This window comes from Nicotiana sylvestris, chromosome 11 (assembly GCF_000393655.2).
Source record: "Nicotiana sylvestris chromosome 11, ASM39365v2, whole genome shotgun sequence".
In the NCBI taxonomy this organism is placed as follows: domain Eukaryota; kingdom Viridiplantae; phylum Streptophyta; class Magnoliopsida; order Solanales; family Solanaceae; genus Nicotiana; species Nicotiana sylvestris.
The window spans coordinates 88,702,088-88,722,875 of NC_091067.1; the positions used below are offsets into that span (position 1 = coordinate 88,702,088).

At 41.7% G+C, this 20,788-nt stretch overlaps 1 protein-coding gene across 1 annotated transcript; it reads right to left on the reverse strand.

The window, feature by feature from the left end:
• Positions 1-4,645: 4,645 nt before the first annotated feature.
• LOC138881303 (uncharacterized) lies at positions 4,646-5,617 on the reverse strand. Its single transcript, XM_070161516.1, has one exon. It carries the CDS (start codon positions 5,615-5,617, stop codon positions 4,646-4,648), a length of 972 nt encoding a protein of 323 aa, XP_070017617.1.
• Positions 5,618-20,788: the final 15,171 nt, after the last annotated feature.

Sequence of the window (20,788 nt, forward strand, 5' to 3'; positions counted from 1 at the left end):
TGTCGTCTAATGGTTCTCTTTCATTCCTTGCTAGCTTGCCCAGGATACTCTTTAGTTTTCAAAAATCTTCTTATATCATGATACCATGGTTGAATACTTGGTTCTGCCTCAACCGTATTACAGTAACCGTGCCTTTCTCGGATTTGAATTTCCAAGGGATCAATGTGGGCATTGCCTGGGTATGGAAGCATCGAGGCCAAAGTAGCAAGTGCATCAACTAGTTCATTGTGACAGCGAGGGATGTACCTGAACTCTATTGACTTGAATTGGCTGCTAAGATCTTCCACGTGTTACCTATATGGAATAAGTTTGACATCTCGAGTCTCCCATTCTCCTTGGGCTTGTCGGATAATCAGATCCGAATTTCCCATGATTAACAATTCTTCGACATCTTGGTCAATTATCATGTTCATGCCCATAATGTAGGCTTCATACTAGGCAATGTTGTTTATGCAAAAAAACTGAAGCCGTGTTGTGGCTGGATAATGCTGAACAGTGGGTGAGATCAAGATTGCCCCAATAACAACACCTTTTGCGTTTACCGCTCCATCAAAGAACATTTTCCAAGCATTAGTATCTTCGGATATTGCCGCAACTGAATTTACCTCTTCATTCGAGAAGTAGGTTCTCAAAGGTTGGTATTTATCATCAACTGGGTTATCCTCCAGTTGATCTGCTAACGCATGGGCTTTCATTGTCGTGCGAGTGACATAGACTATATCAAATTCAATGAGTAGGATCTACCACTTCGCTAACCTCCCTATGGGCATTGGCTTCTGGAATATGTACTTTAAAGGGTCCAACCTGGTAATGAGGTAAGAGGTGTAGGCCAACTAGAAATGCCTCAGCTTCTGAGCAACCCAAGTCAGAGCGCAACAAGTCCTTTCCAACAAGGTACATTTAGCTTCGTAACTTGTGAACTTTTTGCTCAAATAGTAAATTGCTTGTTCTTTCCTCCCGGTCACAACATGTTGCCCGAGGAAACATCCAAAAGAATTCTCCAAGACTATCAAATACAAGGATAGAGGCCTTCCCGATTCTGGTGGGACCAAGACTGGCATGTTCGACAAGTATTCTTTGATTTTGTCAAAAGCTTCTTGGCACTCGTCTGTCCATTTATTTGCTGCATCTTTCTTTAGCAACTTGAAGATGGGTTTACATGTAGACGTCAACTGGGCAATGAATCGGCTGATGTAGTTCAATCTTCCTAGGAAGCTCATAACATCTTTCTTGGTTCTTGGAGGAAGCAGATCTCGAATGGACTTTATATTTATTGGGTCTAACTCGATGCCTCTATGACTGAATATGAATCCCAAGAGTTTGCCAGACGGTATCCCAAATGCACATTTGGCTGGGTTTAACTTCAAATCATATTTACGCAGCCGCTTAAAGAATTTTCTCAAATCCCGAACATGGGCATCCTGGGTCTTGGACATGATGATCATGTCGTCCACATAAACCTCTATCTCTTGGTGCATCATATCATGAAAAATAACAGTCATGGCCCTCATGTAGATTGCCCCGACATTCTTCAGACCAAAAGGCATGACCCTATTGCAGTATGTGCCCCAGGGTGTGGTAAAAGCTGTGTTTTCAACAACCTCTTCATCCATCAACACCTGGTGATATCCTACATAACAATCCACGAAGGACTGTATCTCATGTTTGGCACAGTTATCAACAAGGATGTGGATGTTCGGCAAAGGGAAATTATCCTTAGGACTTGCTTTGTTCAGATCTTTGTAATCCATACACACTTGTGTTTTCCCATCCTTCTTTGGCACTGGAACTACATTGGCTAACCATGTGGTGTACCGAACCACTCGGATCACCCCCGCTTTCAACTATTTCGTGACCTCTTCTTTAATATTGTCATTGATATCAATTTTAAACTTTCTTTGCTTTTGCTGGACAGGGGGATAATCGGGGTAAGTTGGAAACTTGTGAACCACCAAATCGACACTCAGTCCTGGCATGTCGTTGTATGACAAAGCAAACACATCTTTGAATTCAAACAAGAGTTGGATCAATGCGTCCTGGTTTTTTCATCTGTGTGAATGTTTATCTTGGTTTCCCTGACTTTTTCAGAAATACCTAAATTAACTGACTCAGTATCATTTAAGTATGGCTTAGGTTTATTCTCAAATTGTTTCAATTCTTGATTTATTTCCCTAAAAGCCTCTTTTTCATCATATTTCGGTTCTTGGTTCATTATTTCACAGTTAGACAGTGTGTTTGAATCTAGGCATGAAGTCCGCAGGCATGTCATGTTATTTAAAGCCGCATTATTAGAGCTGAAAGAAGAAATAAGAAATGGTAAAAATTAGAAAGTGTAAAGAAAGATGAACGATGAAATATTGATTTCATTTCATTGGATTTGAAGATAGTAGGGTTTACATTGGAAGTTAAAGACAGTAGCTAAAGAAAACACCCGAGTTACACCCTGAAATATCTCGTGAAGCAGAAAAAGTGGCAGGACTGGACTACCGGGATTCCCGCCTCATTGGGAATGGAGTAGCCTTCCAATTTTGCAGTTTGCCACTGGGTCCCATGTATAGCACCTCAGCGATGCTTGAGCCTTCCCCTGGTTGGACCATGTGGGTTTCATACAGCATCTGCCTTATAGCCCCATAGATTTTTTCAATTTCTTCGGCCGTGAAGGCCTCATCATCCTCTTCCTCATTGTAGTTAGGCTTGACAAATGTTCTATAAAGATACGAAATCGGCTGAGGCAAGACCCAACTATTGTTCTTTCTTTCATCCGCCCATTTTCCATTAGGTGATGTGGTTTGGAAACCTACCCCAAAGAACTTCTCACTAAAAGTCAAGGTGATAGGTTCAGTAATTCCTTTCAATGAAGTTCCAAGACCCTTCCCGAGTTTGTAATCATGTCTGATCATTTCTTGGCAACCATAATTGACGTATTTGAAAGAAAGGTTGAGGGCACGAGTTTCATTCTTCGCATTGGTCTGCGACCATAATCTCAAAATCTTGATAGACTATATGTTCACTTCCTTCTCTAGCTTCGAGACATGGGATCAATGGGTCCCGATAAATCGATTGCTCATCTTCCTCGTGAACTACAATCTCCTGATCTTCATGTTCGAATTTGACCATCTGGTGGAGAGTAGAAGGCACAGTCCCTGCTACGTGAATCCACGGCCGTCCCAAGAGAATATTATAGGAAGTATCCATGTCCAAGACCTGAAATGTCACCTCAAAGTCCACCTGGACGATAGTTAGGATCAGATCAATCTAGTCTATTGTATCTCTCTTTATGCCGTCAAAAACACGCATACAGATGTTGTTGGGTCTGATTCTCTCAATACTGATTTCCATACACTGCAGAGTTGAGAGAGGAAAAATATCTACCCTAGAACCACCATCTAGTATGACCCTTTTCACATAATAACCCTCGTATTTAACTGTCAGGTGAAGGGCTTTTTTGTGTGTGGCCTCTTCCGGGGGCAAATCATTCTTGCTGAAAGAGATTTGATTGACTGCAAAAATCCTTTACACCATCCTCTCTAACTATTCTACAGTGAATTCAATGGGTACATATGCTTCGTTGAGAGTTTTGATCAACACTTTTTGATGTTCAGTTGAGTTCATTAGCAGAGACAACAGAGAGACTTGAGCAGGAGACTTTCTGAGCTCGTCGATTATCTCATAGTCTGCCATTTTCATTTTCTGGAAGAACGCTTCTGCTTCTTCAGCACTCACTGGCTTATTAGGTGGGAAATGCTTCTTTGTGGCCTTATTCACTTCCTCCAAATTGAGGTACTTCTCAGCAGGGTTATTTTCCTTAACTTCTCCCGAGATCTCTTTATCTTTGTAAGTTACTACCGCTTTGTTATAGTTCCATGGAATGGTAGTGGGATCTATCATGGGCATTTGTGGTGCGCGGCCAATAACCACGAGCTCATTAAGCCTTGGTGGAATTATCGTCCCCTGAACCACGTAGGTCCCCTTGGGCACATACATTGTAGCTTCTTATTTAGCTCAAACCTTCTAGGAGGACTCATTGACATATGATCTTCCTTTCAGCCTCAGGGGACATAGATAACATCATTTTTCGAGGGCGCTGCCCCGATTTTAATTCCCACTTTCTTTTCTGTATTGTGGGGGGTAGGTTTGCTCTTTTTCTCCCCTTTGTCTTGTTTCGCAAAAGCTTTTGGCTACTTTTCCACATCGGCTATGGCAATGATGGATTTTAGAGCTGGATCAAATTCTCTATCTTCAAAGATCATTCCAATAACCAGCCCGTTGTTGTGAGCCGGTAATGGATTGTTAGTTATATTAGGAACGTTTTCGTCCTTTAACACTATTCTCTTTTGTTCTATCAGATTTTCCACAGCCCTCTTCAGGGTCCAACAGTCATCTGTATCATGCCCTCCTGCCCTTGAATGGTAGGCACATCGAGTACCAGCTCTATAAGCGGGCGACCTTGGGTTCTACCCGGTTTGGGTACAGGCTGCAACAAACCCATCTGGATAAGTTTGGGGAAAAGGCTGGAATAAGACTCGCCAATGGGTGTGAAATTTGCCATCTTACGTGGTTCCCGAGCACGGTAGTTGTTCTGTGGAGGTCGGGTATTGTACTGAGCTTGGTGAGGAGGTTGATTTCTAGGAAATGGAGCTCGGTTCTAATTGAATTGTTGTTGTGGCCTGACGTAGGGTTGGGCATTCATCACTGCGTATGGCTGAGGAACCATAGCATAAGCCACATCTTGGTGGGGATAATAATGTTGTGGGGTTCTTTCAAAGAAAAGAGGTCTGGGTAGACGGGGTTTTCTTGCACTTGAAGTTCCCATTGTTGTTTCTTCCTTCTTCTTTCGGTTTGCTACTCCTCCAGACCTACCTTGGATTGCTTGAGGGGTAGCCCTTATAGTAGACTGACTCATGATTCGCCCTATTTTCAACCCATTTTCAACCATTTCACCGATTTTGATGGCTTCGGCAAACGGCTTACCCATCACAAACATCATGTTTTGGTAATAATCAGCCTCTTGGGCTTGAAGGAAGACACTGACCATCTCTGTTTCGTCCATTGGAGGTTTGACTCTGGTCGTTTGTTTGTGCCATTTGACAGCATACTCTCGGAAGCTCCCCGAGGACTTTTTCTTTTGGTTTGACAATGAATTCTTGTAAGTGGCAATGTCAATGTTATATTGAAATAGCCTGACAAAGTCCCAAGCTAGGTCGTCCCAAATATGCCAGCGAGATATATCCTGATTCATATACCATTCCGAAGCAATGCCGACCAAGCTCTCTCTAAAGTAGGCCATGAGAAGTTCTTCTTTTTCGCCCGCTCCCCATAGTTGGTTGCAGTACCTTTTGAGGTGGGCAATGGGATCCCCATGCCCGTCATATTTTTCAAACTTCGGGGTTTTGTAACCCAAGGGTAGATGTACGTGTGGGAACATGCACAGGTCAGCATAAGATACGCTCTTTTGCTCACTCAGACCCTGTATATTTTTGAGACTTTGCTCCATGCTTCTTATCTTTCTGGTAATCTCCTCTTGTTCAGGGCTTTTTGCGGTATTATCCTGCCCTGTGGTAAACTTGTACCGAGGTGGCTGAGGGTAAGCATTGGTAGTAAACTGGGTTGGTTCCATTGGGAAAGATGGTGCTTAAAATGTTAAGGAAGATGGATCGAAGCTAGGCATGGGTAAAGTAGCTTGTGTCGTGGCTGAACAAGGTGGCACGCTGAATATATTTGAAGTCGCACCTTAAGTTAACACCAGGGGGCGGGCCTCAAAAGGTGTTCCAGCAAAGTGGGCTGAAATGGTAGGATATCCCAGTGAGGTATTTGGATAACTTATGGGGATGTTGGAGGTCCCACTTGCCCTGGGAAACAGCTCAGGGAATCCGGGTATTGCACTTGGTGGTTCTTTTCCGTTTGCCCAGGCGTCCCACATTTCCATCATGCGGAGACACATAATTCTATTTTCCTCAGTAGTTGCTGACTCAGAAGTTGGGGTGGCCGAGATCGGACTATCCTCCAGAATAGGAACTGTTGGCAGAGGAATTTTCGAAGACATTTCAATACTTCCTTTTGACCTCGTGAAGTATGGATGTGAAGCCAGACTACCACAAAACTAACCACCTTACTATAGAACCTGGACTTAACAGTGGACAACAAACCGGTCAGTTTGGAGCAGTTAACACATAGGTAATCGCACGTTAAGGGTGTGATGCACCTATACAGTTAAATGTGTTTCTACATGTTTCGCCATAGTTGCATGTTTCATCCCAGCTTTGCTTACTTTTTCCCTAATTTTCTTTTCTTCCACTTTGGCTTTTTAGGCTTCTATTCCCATTTCCGCTCTTTTCTTCCGTCTTATTCCTCCCTTTTTTTGTTTTTCTTTTGCTATTTTTTCTATCTTTTGGGGTTTTCTTTCGGTTATTTCCTTTCGCATCCCTCTCTTATTTGAGTTATTTACAAAAATCATGACCGGATCCGATGAGGATTTCCTACGTATCACGACGCCACGTGAATCAGATCATTACATAGTTCAAGAAAATAAATGTGAAAAATAAAGAAATAATTTTTGGGAATTTTCAATTTTCATTAATAAAAACTCCTAAACCTTTCTATTACAAAAAACTTCAAACTACTCAATTTCTTGGAATTTTAAAACTACAAACAGACTCAAAAATAAATTCTATACTAAAAACTGAAATACAGACTTGATAAATGAAAAATCATGAGTACATAAGTGCTTCGACTCCTGGGGCCCGCTGGACATCATTCGGTTTTGTCACGGGCCTACGTGCGAGATCCCCTTGAAGCCGCTCCAAATCGCTCATTATCTGGCGGACAAATGTCATTACTGCAGCGAACAAAGTGGTCTGAGTCATGTCCTCACATGAGTGGCATTTCATGACGAAGTAGTCAGCAATGGCTCTAACCCTCTCTCGGATAATACCCTTTTCCTGAAGCAGGCGCCCGATTTGCTGATTCCGAGCTTCTAGCACCTGAGTGTCATGATGGCTTTGATTCTGCAACTGTTGCATATCTTCCTCCATCTGGGCCATCAAAGCATAACAATGTTCCCTATCGGCTTTAAAGTTCCTAGCCTGTTTGTCCGCCTCATTTTCAAGGGTGGTTAGCTTTCCCTTCAGATTAGTGATTGTCCCCTCATATTTTCTTTTCATTGTTGATACCCAATTTTTTATGTATTTTTATACTCCAAAAAACTTTCAAAATAGCATGTGTATGCATATATAAGCATGCCCAAGTGTTTTTATATTTTTCCAAAATTTTTAAAGATTTTGAAAACCAATTTATTTTCTATTTCGGTAGTACAAAATCCAATAATTATTCCCAAAATCATCAATTTTGGTGAATAATTTATTTTATTCCCATATTTATATCAAAATATAGTTAAGGTAATTTTTTTACATTTTTTACAAATTCATTGGGTATTTTGAAAGTTAAATTGCATATAATTGCAATTATAGCCTACTTTAAGATTAATAGCATTTTATAATTGTAAAATTGGTTCCAATATTTTAAATTAATATTTATATATTATTAATTATGTCAGTACTTTTAATTTGCTTTTAAAATTATTTTTACTATTTTTTATAAAATAAAAGGGAAGAAATGATTGTTTAACATTTAGCCTTATTTATTTCAATTACAGCCCTTTATATATTTCAATTTTAACCACCATTTGACCCAACCCATAACTCAATCTAAATGACCCTACCCGATTCCACTTACCCTGTCAAATCTGGATCGTTGATCATTCAAGATCAACGGCCATAACTCACCCTTCCATAATTAAACCAAACGACCTACCCTAACTCCTTCATTTTAACCTGACCCGCCGCCTTTGAATCCCAAACGCTCTCAGACTCTCTCAAGGTTCTTCGGAACCCTAGCCTCCTCCTACCTTATTCCACCGTGTTTTCACCGGAGTCCATGGTTTCTCAGACCATGGAGAGCCTATACTCACCTCCTCCGGCTCTTGCATGCCTGATGCTCGAAGGTTCGAGGCCAGACCTCGAAGGTCTTCACTCAGAACTTCACCGATTCGAAGATTTCGGCCATCTCCGACCTTGCTCCGGTGGCTCTTGGTCTTCTGAGCCTATTTCTGACCTCATCCGACTTAGATCGGACCTTCTTCCAAACCTTTCTCTTTTCTAGGGTTTCTCTGAAACCCTAAGCTATTTCTGACCTCATCCGACTTAGTATTTTGTCCTTTTGAAACTCCACAAAATCCCCAACTCCCGCCCCTTTAGGATTAGTAGTCCCATATGCCTCCGGGATTGATAGGATTGGGACGGGTAATAGCATGCAATAAGTAACGATACCATTTCGCGCTTTTACACCTTAACGGGGTGGGAAGGGTAGATATGGATATGATGACCGGTGCTCTAATATAACGTGCGACCCCTCTTCTGAGGAGTGATCGCTGGGTATTGCATTGAAGTGATCCATATTAATTATAAACTTAGGACCCCCCTCCCTTTATTTGCTTTCATCTTTTATTGTAAAATTATTCAAATCTCTTTTTTTATTTCTGCCCTCTCAATATACTTTCAAAAGTTTTCAACCTAATTGCAATGTTATATGCGAATCCTTATTTGAGCTTTGATTGTTTACTTGTAGGTCACAATTGCAACATGGCCGGGAACCACACTAGTGGATCTTGAAGGGTGCCTGACACCTTCCCATCGAGATAATTTCTAGCCCTTACCCGAACTCTGGTTTTTCAACTCAAACTCTTCTAAAAAAGTGTCCTAATGCACTATAATCATTAGGTGGCGACTAATCAACTTCTAAACCCAATTCTCGAAAGGGAATAGAGTTATCCTCCCAATATCGTATACCCGATTTCTGACCCCACGGTTAGAGAAAAAGGGGGCGTCGACAGCATGGCGACTCTGATGGGGAAATTCTTTAGGCTTTTATCATTGAAAGTTTCTTGCGACTTTACTATCTCATTAATTGCTTTATTTACTGTCTTTTATTCGCTACGAAACTGACTTGGCTCTTCATGTCTTTTCATTCCTTTAGCTGCTTTCCTTTACTACTTTATTTCAATGCTGTTGTAATTACTGCAATTATTGTAATCATTTATCTTATGAACGTGAAAATACATGTCAATTTGTTTCATTCTTGTAAACTGCATCTTCAACATCATATTCCACTCATGCCAAACAAACACCATAGCAACGCTTATAATGAGTGGTTGCGCTCTTCCAATATTATCACGCTTTAAATTTGGCAAAGGCATATTTGTGGTAAAACCAGTCAATCAGCGGTGCAGTCGACGGTTCCGTGCCTTTCCCTCTTGAGTTGTCCGCTCAAGGGTACCTGTCTAATACCCCAATAGAAACCTTACTCTGTCTAACTGTGCATGCATCATGGTCAAACCTAGCCGAGTCAGTTATGTTGTCCACATAATGACTCATTAAGATAACATTGTCCAAAGTCCATTGGGTTTCCCTGAAACCTAAACGGACACCTACATGTTCTGTGCATTTATTTGGTGAACTAAATGCTTTTTATGCTAATTATTAGTTTAAATAGTCGAGTCTGGCGGGGTAAGGGTCTAACACTCTGTTTTGCAGAAAATGAGGTACGAAGTCCCCAGATTTGGCATGGTAACCAAAATTCATCCAAGGCTGCTGAATTGGTGGGAAGATCTCCACTCCAGTGATCAGACACTCGTCCGCAAATACTGCACGGGTTAAGTACAATCAACTGCACAAGAGAATTCGAGAGTGTGAAAGTGAGCATCGGGAAATACAAGAAACTCATCAAAAGTTGATCGAAGAATGGAAGGATATGGCTGTCAGCGCCAACAAACGACTAAGGTATTTGGAGCGGGGTCTAGTGGAGCTAGCAGGAAAGTTCCTCAAGAGGATTGAAGATTGTCGAAACGCTGAAGGGAATGCAGGCGGACATTTGGCCCAAGTGTATTTGCTGCTAGGACTGCGCGAGCTGGTGAAGCCGTTCGAGGGGGATAAAGATGCCAAATCTGGGGAAGGTCCTTCTAGGACCAAGTAGTTAGGAGTCTTTTATTTTGCTTTTAATGATGTAATAAGGCCAATGGCCACTAGTGACATTTTATTTTCTGTTATTTAGCATCGTTGTGAATTGGTCTTATTTTTATCAATAAAATGAGGCATTTAGCATTATAAGTTCTCCAAATTAATTTGTCGCTAGGCCTACCTCAGGCACAACGAGGCACCCAAATTAGGACGCGATTTATATTCTTGCACAATGTGTTTAAATATAGCAACATTTTCTTCTCATAACCCGCACTAACTTGTTACCTTTTTTGTTTTTCTTTATTTTTATTCTCCTCCCCAAAGGTTAGTTCGTTTATTCTGGCACCATCATCATACAGTACGAGATCCAAGGGTCCTCCTCCGAGTCCTATCCGGAACAAGAACAAAGGTAGAATGGGAGGTTCAAGCGCCAGAAAGGAAATTGAAAGAATTGAGATTCCTCAGGGTACCCCGGTTGCTAAGGAAACTGCTGCCCAACTTGAGCAGAAACTGTTGAAGTTCTAAGAAGAACTGGATCAAGTTCGGAACTTGGCAAATTTATCATTCACTCTCACCGCTCCTGATGTCAACTTTTCAAATGCTCAAAATCCCGCACCTCCATAGAACACCCCACAACCACAGATGCAACCCACTCATGCTCAATATTACAACACATGCCACACTCCACTACCCATTCCTGAACCACTGAACACCACAAACGACCACCCCCACAACACTCCCATCTACGTAGATACCATACCCCACTACACTCAACCAATCTTAAGAGCACCTGAGTCTGATGAAAAGGACTCTCTTATCAGAAACTTGGCAGCAGAACTCAAGAGATTGACCAGCCGAGTCCAGGGCATAGAAAGAAACAAAGGAACAGAGGGGCTGAATGAGGACCTTTGCATTCAGCCAGATACTGAACTTCCGGAGGGATACAAACCTCCCAAGTTTGAAATGTTTGATGGCACGGGAGATCCTAGAGTCCATTTGAGGACATATTGTGATAAGCTGGTCGAAGTCGGAAGGAATGAGAAAATTCGTATGAAACTCTTCATGAGAAGCCTGAAGGGGGTGCTTTATCCTGGTACATCAGTCAGGACCCCGAGAAATGGACAAGCTGGGTAGGTATGGCATCGGATTTCATGGATAGGCTCCGTTTCAATACTGAGAATGCACCGAATGCATTTTACATCTAGAATCTGAAGAAGAAGCCTACCGAGACATTCCGCGAGTATGCTACTCGTTGGAGATCAGAGGCTGCTAAGGTCAGGCCGGCCTTAGAAGAGGAACATATGAACAGATTCTTCGTCCGGGCTCAGGACCCACAATATTATGAGAGGTTGATGTTGATCGAGGGCCAAAAATTCTCCGATATCATCAAGCTGGGAGAAAGAATTGAGGAAGGCATTAAGAATGGTATGGTTACTAATCTTGAAGCATTGCAGGCCACCAACAAGGCTTTATAGTCTGGTGGCACGTCCAAGAAGAAGGACGTCAATGCCGTGATGGTCGCACAAGGAGCCAAATCACCACTAAAATACCACACTTACCCGTCACCTTCACTTACATATCAGCCTGTCCCAAATTACCAAGCACCTGCACCCTCTTACCAAAATCCATCACCCATTTACCAATCATCTCCACCTCCCGTATATCAACCCACTTCACCTAGATGCTCTCAACCTACACCTATTTACCAAGCCTATAATGCCCAACCCTCTCACTACCAAGCACCTCCCACTCGATAAAATCTCCCTAGACCCAGACCAAAATTTGACCGCAGACCTCCCAGACAGTATACAACCATCGCTGAGCCAATTGACCAGCTGTATGAGAAACTTAAAGCTGCTGGTTATGTCTCCCCTATCCCTGCCATAACTCCAGAAAATCCTTCCTATTAGGTCAACCCTAATAAGACCTGTGCGTACCACTCCAGCATGAAGGGATATACCATTGATGAGTGCCGCTTGTTGAAGGACAAGATTCAAACTCTGATCGACAATAAGGTTATCGTAGCAAATGAGCCTACTCCCAATGTCCGCAACAATCCTCTGCCTGATCACAGAGGTGGGGACATTCACATGATGGAGATCGAAGATGACTGGGACCCCAAGGGATCGATAGGATTGATTGCAGATGATGATAAGCCAAAGAAACCGATAGTCACACTTAACCCAATTGTTGTACAGAACCAGCCCTCCAAGGGCGATGAAGTCAACATGTCTACACCTCTCGAATTTGAAGCACCTTCTTCTGCGAAGGAAGTCGGGGCAATTGAGGTTGAGTTTGGGGCTCCAGAGGCACTTGTATTCTTTGAAGTTGTTACGTTACCACCGAGGGTACCCATTCCTGTAGCAATGTCAGACATAATACCGTTCCACTCAAATGTCATACCATGGGATTACACAGCTGAAGCAAGGAGGAAAGGAAAGACCAAAACGGGAGAAGCAATTGCTGCGCAGGGTATGACCAGAACAGGTAGGGTTTACACTCTAGAGCACCTAGCTGAGTCCAGTAAGCAAGCCTCGGGACGGACTACTGAAACTGGTCCCGATGATCTTTGGAGGAAAATACAAGCTAAGGAGTATTCGGTCGTTGAGCAGTTGAACAAAACACCAACACAGATCTCCATCTTAACTCTTCTTTACAGCTCTGACGCACACAAAAATGCCTTGATGAAAATATTGAGCGAAGCTTATGTGCCCAGCAACATAACTGGGGGCTAAATGGCAAATATGGTAGGACAAATACTGGAAAGCCACAAAATCACCTTCCACGAAGATGAACTGCCGCCGGAAGGACTGAGTCACAACATGGACCTACATATCACCGTGCAATGCGAGGATTACTTCATCACTAGAGTCTTTATTGATGGAGGCTCCAGCCTCAACATCTGTCCATTGATAACTCTCAGAACATTGGGAAAGAGCCTGCACGAGATCAAAGATGGGGCCGTCAATGTCAAAGCCTTTGATGGGTCCCAAAGGTCTACTATCGGAGAGATCAGCCTATGCTTGCAAATGGGGCCAACCTGGTTCGATGTTGACTTTCAAGTGATAGATGTCCCAGCATCCTATTATTTGCTATTGGGACGACCATGGATCCATGCCGATGGAGCTGTAGCATTAACCCTGCATCAGGCAGTGAAGTTTGAATGGAATCACCAAGAGGTGATCATTCATGGCGATGGTAGCAACCCCATATATAGTCGCCAGACCATCCCGATGATTGGAGGCAGAAGGAGAATAGGCGGAGAAACATACCACCACATTGAAAGAGTCAACGTTGTAGACAAAGATAAATGGTGGGATAACAAGATTGAAAGTATCCTGAATTGGTGTGGATACAAACCTGGAAAGGGACTCGGCAAAAACCTCCAGGGAATCGCCAAACCCATCAAGCTGAAGAAACATGGCACTACATTTGGTTTGGGGTATGAGTACACTTGGGAGGAGTTCAATCACTGGTCGCCACCATGGCGCGGTCCCTACTACCCACTGGAGCACTCGATACCTTACCTGGGGCAGACTTTCCAGCCGGCAGATACTATATATGGGTCGGAGGAAGATGAAGCATTGGCAGCCGTGAAGAATCTGTTTCTGGAGGATGATGATATGGATTGTCGTGTTATTTTTTAGGAGGAAGGGGAGGAAGGCCCTTCTATACAAGTTGTGAACCGAGGAGAGTGCCTCAGTAATTGGTTAATCAGAATCACCAGGGTCCGGAAGGCTTCGGGATAGCAAGGCTAAACAAAAGCACCATGCATCAAATTTTACTTTTTACCAGTTGATTTTATTTACGCATTGTCTTTAATTCTGAAAAGAGCTCTGATATTCAAAATAATTATGAATTTAATCGAAGCATTTTAGTTTATTATATATCTCGCTCTTATTATTCTTCTATCATTTACTTTATTTTACACAGCATTACTATTACTTGCCTTGATGATGAACCAACGATTGTGACTTGCAACGAAATAACGCAACAAACGGATATGGACTCAGAAGAGGATGATATACCAGAGGAGGTCGTCAGAGGAGTTGAGAATTTTGAAAATAGGCCTAAGTCTAACTTGGATGAAACTGCGGTCGTTAATCTGGGAGATGCAGAGAATGTCAAAGAAACGCGCATCAGTGTTCACATGTCACCATCAGAAAAGAAAGAGTACACGGAGTTCCTAAAGGAATATGAAGACATATTTGTCACACCTCCTTTTTGCGCGCCCGCCCCGAAGGGTTAAATGCGCGAGGGGAGTTTTTCCAATTTAAGTAACAATATTCGAAATGAGATTATTTATTTAATTAAGAGTCGCCACTTAGGAAAGGTTTGGTTTTTGATGTCCCAAGTCACCGATTTATCTTGAATCACAAATCGAGGAAATTTTCGACTTTTCCAAATGAAGTCTGCGAACCAGAAATTCTTAGTAAGGAATTTTGTTCACCCGAGGGAAGGTGTTAGGAACCCTTGAATCCCGTGGTTCTAGCACGGTCGCTTAAATTGTTATAATGGCTAAATATCTGATTTAAATACATGTTGTGACTTATGTGCTTTTATTGAATTTAAAACCGCTTTTATTATTATCATTTATTTTTATAGAATTGCAACGTCGTGAAAATGCATCTCGAACCACGTCACAATCAATGCACCCGTAGTTGTTAACACATTTCGACTCCGTTGAGATTTGAATTTGGGTCACATAAATGCGCACCCGAATTTAAGAATGTAATTTAATTAAGTCGCGCCTAAAGAGTCTAACGCGTTATTATCTTTGGGGAAGGCAGTGAAATTCACTAAACAGTCCGTCCCAATTTTAAGTATTCGATATATGCACATTTATGAGGGCCCCGCAATTTTTGCATTTTTTACTTGGCGAGGCTCGTCTCATTTTATTTTTTTTAAAAGGGCGAACCTGCAGCGACTACATTTTCTATTATATTTGTCTCTAGAATGAATGAGAGAAAATCCTAACTCGTTACAAACCTAAAAGAGGCCTACCATATCAAATGCTAGATTGAGGCGCACATTTCCTGAAGGGAACATTACTAGAAATTATATGCAAAATTGAGAATGATGAAATAATATATCCGAACATGATTAATTATCCTATAGCTAGATTAACTCCTCACAATTATGTGAACAAACGAATAATCGTCCGCGACTATTAGTACTGAGATTAACCTCAATTATTGATGTCTATTCGGAAGTTTATTTGATCTAAGCGCCAGACCATCTTACCCAACTCATGCCTATTAAATTAGTGTTTCTTAAAATTGTTGCGTTATTTCGTGCTTCAAAAATAGGTAAAGACCTACTGATCCTATTAATAGCTACTTTGTTTAAATGGCGGGCCGATGCCAATAACAGTTATTATCAAACCTATATCGAAATAGGGAATCCAATAAGAGAACTAGCGTACATGGCTAACTTAAGTACGTTTTCTTGAAATCAAATTGGACCGGATATAACAAGTTTGACAGTTCAAAGGTCCATACAGGAATACATACAGATGTTTGCCATGATTCTTATGTTATACTAAATCAAACTAAATTGTTGTGCACGTGGAGATACACCTGATCTAACAACATGTTATTTTGCAGTTCATCTCAGTTGGGATATGTATCCATTTATATAGAACCACTGCAGTTGGAATGAGCTTAACAAATACAGGCTAACTATCATTCAAACTATTGTTATGCCTTGAACATGAATATTGTGAAGCAAATGACGTTCATTATTTCTACTTCAAAACTTCAAGATTTCAACAACACATGGTTTTAGAAGTATGTACCTTGAAGTGCTTACAATTGAAGAAGAAGAGAGGTCAGTAGAGTAACAGTAGCAAACGAACAGCAGCAGTAACAAACAAGTAACAGCAGAACAAGTTCCAGGGCAAGATGCAGTTATGGCCGATGAAAAAAAAGTAGCAAATGACAGCAGTAATCAGTGGCGTAGGATCAGAACTCAGACAGACCCAATCCAGGAATAAGCTAATGCAACACACAACCAATAACCTCAATTAGGACTTGGAAGAATCAGTATTGATTAAACAGGTTGAAACAAGTGAAATCAAAACAACAATAGGAAGAACAGTTTCTGATTTTGTCTGTATGTTTTCTATCTCTTGCTCTCTATCTATCTGTGTGTTTTTCTAACTGTCTCCTGTATATATAATTCTCTCAATGTGTATCTGTATATGCCTGTCTCTCCTTCCTCCTCTCAAAATGTTCTCTATCTCTATCTCAATTCCTCCCTTTACTAAGTGGCAGCTCCTCCCTCTTTATACCTAACATCAGGCCAATTTACAGCCTGTTAAAACAATCAGAAACCCCTCCTTTTCTGCTGTTTTTCCACTCAAACATTTAAAAGTAGAAACCCTCCCATGAGATTCCCTGACAGCCCTTTTATCACCTTATTAAACTAAAACCAGACATGGGCAGCAAGAATATAATCTGACAGCACATGCTGTCCAATTATTTTAATTCCTTAATAGCTGACCATACACATGCTGCCCAAAATCTAAACCAAGTGAACATGATATCCATTTAAAACCAAAGTCTGAATTGCAACTATAACACCACCCTTAAATGTTTTCTGATTCAAATTGAACAAATCACAGTCAACATACTCAGTTCCTAATTGAATTCAAACAAAATTTTAGCAGACAAACCAATGACAGGGATCAGATTATCACCATTCCAAGCTGAACTAATTGACGACGTATATCGACTCGACTATACTAATTGTAATACATACAATCAAAGCCAGTGATCAGAAATCCAAAAGTTTCAACATGTGATTCAAATTGTACTAACTAAACAAAGTTGTACTAGGGACTAATTAATCAATCAAATTTAAATTCAATTGATTGTACAGCTTACACACATACACATGATCAATAAATGGAGAAAACTTGTCCAAATACAGAGGTCCGGGCAAGGTGGACAACACAGTCGACAAAAATTCAAAACATAAATTAAACAAAACATTTGGACATATGAACAGATATTCAATTACAACAGGCAAGATGAACTGATAAAGAAAAAGAAAATAAAAATTACCTTAAAGCCTTGAAAAATCATAAAGCCCTAGCTCGGATTTGAATCGACCTTTCTTGGGGTTGAACGGACTTTAATCGAAGTGTTCTCTACTAAGAACACTTCGATTAAGGTCCATTAGACCCTAATCATTTAGTTCAAACAGACACAGATCGGGCTCAAGAACTTCTAGGGTTCCTAAGGGCAGATTTGGGATTTATGTTTCCCTGGTTAGATTCGGACCAAACCAAACCTGGTTTGGTCATGAGTGAGGTCCGGGGAGTGTCTAGTGTGAACCTGGGGTAGGTCGGTGTAGATCGGAGTTTTACTCGAATCTTCAAATGAAGATTCGAGAACCTAGGGGTTGATTCGAAGCAAAGGTATAACAAATCCATGTTCAGGGTGGTGAGGTGGTCATATGGTGTTAAGGTGGTGGTCACCGGCATCCTTGCCGCCGGGTTTAATGGTAAGGGGAAAGGAGGCGACGTTAGGGTTTCGTGGGATTGGGGTTTGGTGAGAACGACCTAAGGGCAGGGGGTCTTGTATAGGGGGGCAGGGTATGATATGGAGGCTTTTATACGGGGTAGATGGTTGGGTCTTGGCCGTTAGATCACTCGAGATCAACGACTTGGATCCAAAGGTTTATCCAAACGGTGTCGTTTGGTTTAGTATTGGGGTCGGGTTGGTCCGGGTGGAATGGGTCGGGTTCAAACAACGGGTAGGTGTATGTGATATTGGCCGTTGATCATTCTGAGATCAACGGCCTAGAGCAAGCAAGATCGAAACTACGTCGTTTGGACGCCCCTGAGGTCAGCTAGTCTGGACCGGGCAAGACACACATTTTGGGATCGATTTGGTTCAATTGAGCCGGCCCAATTCTAAATTCAAACCCATTTTCTTCTTTTAATTTGATTAAAAAAATGAAATTCCTAATAAAAATTTAAAAACCAAAAACTAAAAATCACACAAATATTAATTAATACTCAAACCACAATTATCACTCACATTAAACATCCAATTGAAATAAAATCACTTAACGACAAAAATAGAATAAAAGATGCATATTTTGTGATTTTTCTTTTATAACCGAATTATGGTCTAACTACACACAACACATATTTTATATTTTGTTTGAATAAAAATAAAAAATGGACAAGGTCACAAATAGAAAAAATGCCACGTAAAATCCGAAAATTGTACAGCAAGACCGTTTGCTATATTTTTTTTCTTTTGGAGTAGTTGTCGCGTAAACAAAAATCACGTGCTCACAGCTGCCCCCTCTTTGTGCGAAAAATACGAAGAGTTTTCGTGCAAAGATAAAGTGAGCGGATATGAGCGATTTTTGCCTATTGGAATACTCCGTGTGAAGCACATTTTGAAAGATTTGACCGAATCTTTGCTTCAACGATTTCCTACATACCCTGGGCTAAACAGGAATCAGGTCAATGTAGTTCGGGAAACTTTGGTAGCTGGGACTACCATGGGATTACAATGCTTGTCGTTACTGCTGTTGCTGTTGCCGATGCTGCTTACCGGCTCCCTTATTACAACCAAAGGAAAATTAAAACTGAACTAACTATGTATGCATGTCAACCGCTAGTTACAAGATTCCTATCTATGATTCTTTTGCGACTTGATCTTGGGTCTTAGCTGATTCTGCTTGTAGACTTCGATCCGGATCTTGATGCTTGCAAGTTGTAGGTGCCTGTTTATTTATGGGATACTGAGTAAGACGGGATTGGCAGAGCTCGGGACCTTGATCAAATCTTGGAGCGATGCGCCCTTCGTTTTCTCCAGTATCTCGGGGCATCTTCTTTTTTGTCTTTTTCTTCTTTTCTCTATTCTGGGTTGGGACTCATCGCGTGGGTCGTCTTGATCCATGCGTCTCGAGGTCAGACCTGCGGGGAAAACAAACGGACGAAATTTTCTGCCCCAGTTTTACTAGGAAAATTTCGTGAGTTAATTGCCAGGAAGTTTATAGAATTGATGAAGGGATCGGAAAATTTTAGTCTACTAAATGCAACTCCGGGATTGGAGCCCTAATGTCGCCATAAGGTAAAAATGCTCAGTTCACGGCTGAAACCCTAATGCTGGCCAAATAGAAAAAGTTCAGTTCAGGGTTGGAGCCCTAATGCCGACTAACAGACAATGCTCAGTTCAGGGTTGGAGCCCTAATGTTGGCCAAATGAAAAAGTTCAGTTCAGGGTTGGAGCCCTAATGCTGACTAAATGGAAAAGTTCAGTTCAGGGTTGGAACCCCAATGCTGACTAAATGGAAAAAGTTCAGTTCAGGGTTGGAGCCCTAATGCTGACTAACAGACAATGCTCAGTTCAAGGCTGGAGCCTTAATGCTGGCCAAATGGAAAAAGTTCAATTCAGGGTTGGAACCCCAATGCTGACTAAATGGAAAAGTTCAGTTCAGGGTTGGAACCCCAATGCTGGCTAAATGGAAAAAGTTCAGTTCAGGGTTAGAGCCTTAATGCTGACTAACAGACAATGCTCAGTTCAAGGCTGGAGCCCTAATGCTGGCCAAATGGAAAAAGTTCAGTTCAGGGTTGGAGCCCTAATGCTGACTAACAGACAATGCTCAGTTCAGGGTTGGAGCCCTAATGCTGGCCAAATGAAAAAGTTCAGTTCAGGGTTGGAACCCCAATGCTGACTAACAGACAATGCTCAGTTCAGGGTTGGGGCCCTAATACTGGCTAAATGAAAAAAGTTCAGTTTAGGGTTGGGGCCTTAATGCTGACTAAATGGAAAAGTTCAGTTCAGGGTTGGAACCCCAATGCTGACTAAATGGAAAAAGTTCAGTTCAGGGTTGGAGCCCTAATGCTGACTAACAGACAATGCTAAGTTCAAGGTTAGAGCCCTAATGCTGGCCAAATGGAAAATGTTCAGTTCAGGGTTGGAGCCCTAATGCTGACTAACAGACAATGCTCAGTTCAAGGTTGGAGCCCTAATGCTGGCCAAATGAAAAAGTTCAGTTCAGGGTTGGAACCCTAATGCTGACTAACAAATAATGCTCAGTTCAGGGTTGGGGCCCTAATGCTGGCTAAATGAAAAAAGTTCAGTTTAGTGTCGGAGCCCTAATACTGACTAACAGACAAAGTTCAGTTTAGGGTTGGAGCCCTAATGCTGACTAAAGGGAAAAGTTCAGTTTAGGGTTGGGGCCCTAATGCTGGCTAAATAAAAAAAGTTCAGTTTAGGGTTGGGGCCTTAATGCTGACTAAATGGAAAAGTTCAGTTCAGGGTTGGAACCCCAATGCTGACTAAATGGAAAAAGTTCAGTTCAGGGTTGGAGCCCTAATGCTGACTAATAGACAATGCTCAGTTCAAGGCTGGAGCCCTAATGCTGGCCAAATGGAAAAAGTTCAGTTCAGGGTTGGAGCCCTAATGCTGACTAACAGACAATGCTCAGTTCAAGGTTGGAGCCCAAATGCTGGCCAAATGAAAAAGTTCAGTTCAGGGTTGGAACCCCAATGCTGACTAACAGATAATGCTCAGTTCAGGGTTGGGGCCCTAATGCTGGCTAAATGAAAAAAGTTCAGTTTAGGGTTGGGGCCCTAATGCTAACTAAAGAGAAAAGTTCAGTTTAGTGTCGGAGCCCTAATGCTGACTAACAGACAAAGTTTAGTTTAGGATTGGAGCCCTAATGCTGACTAAAGGGAAAAGTTCAGTTTAGGGTTGGAGTCTTAATGCTGACTAACTGGGGAAAGTTCAATTTAGGGTTAGAGCCTTA

Coding starts and splice junctions, on each gene's coding strand:
- LOC138881303 (XM_070161516.1), bottom strand. CDS start 5,617: ATGGAACCAACCCAGTTTACTACCAATGCTTACCCTCAGCCACCTCGG.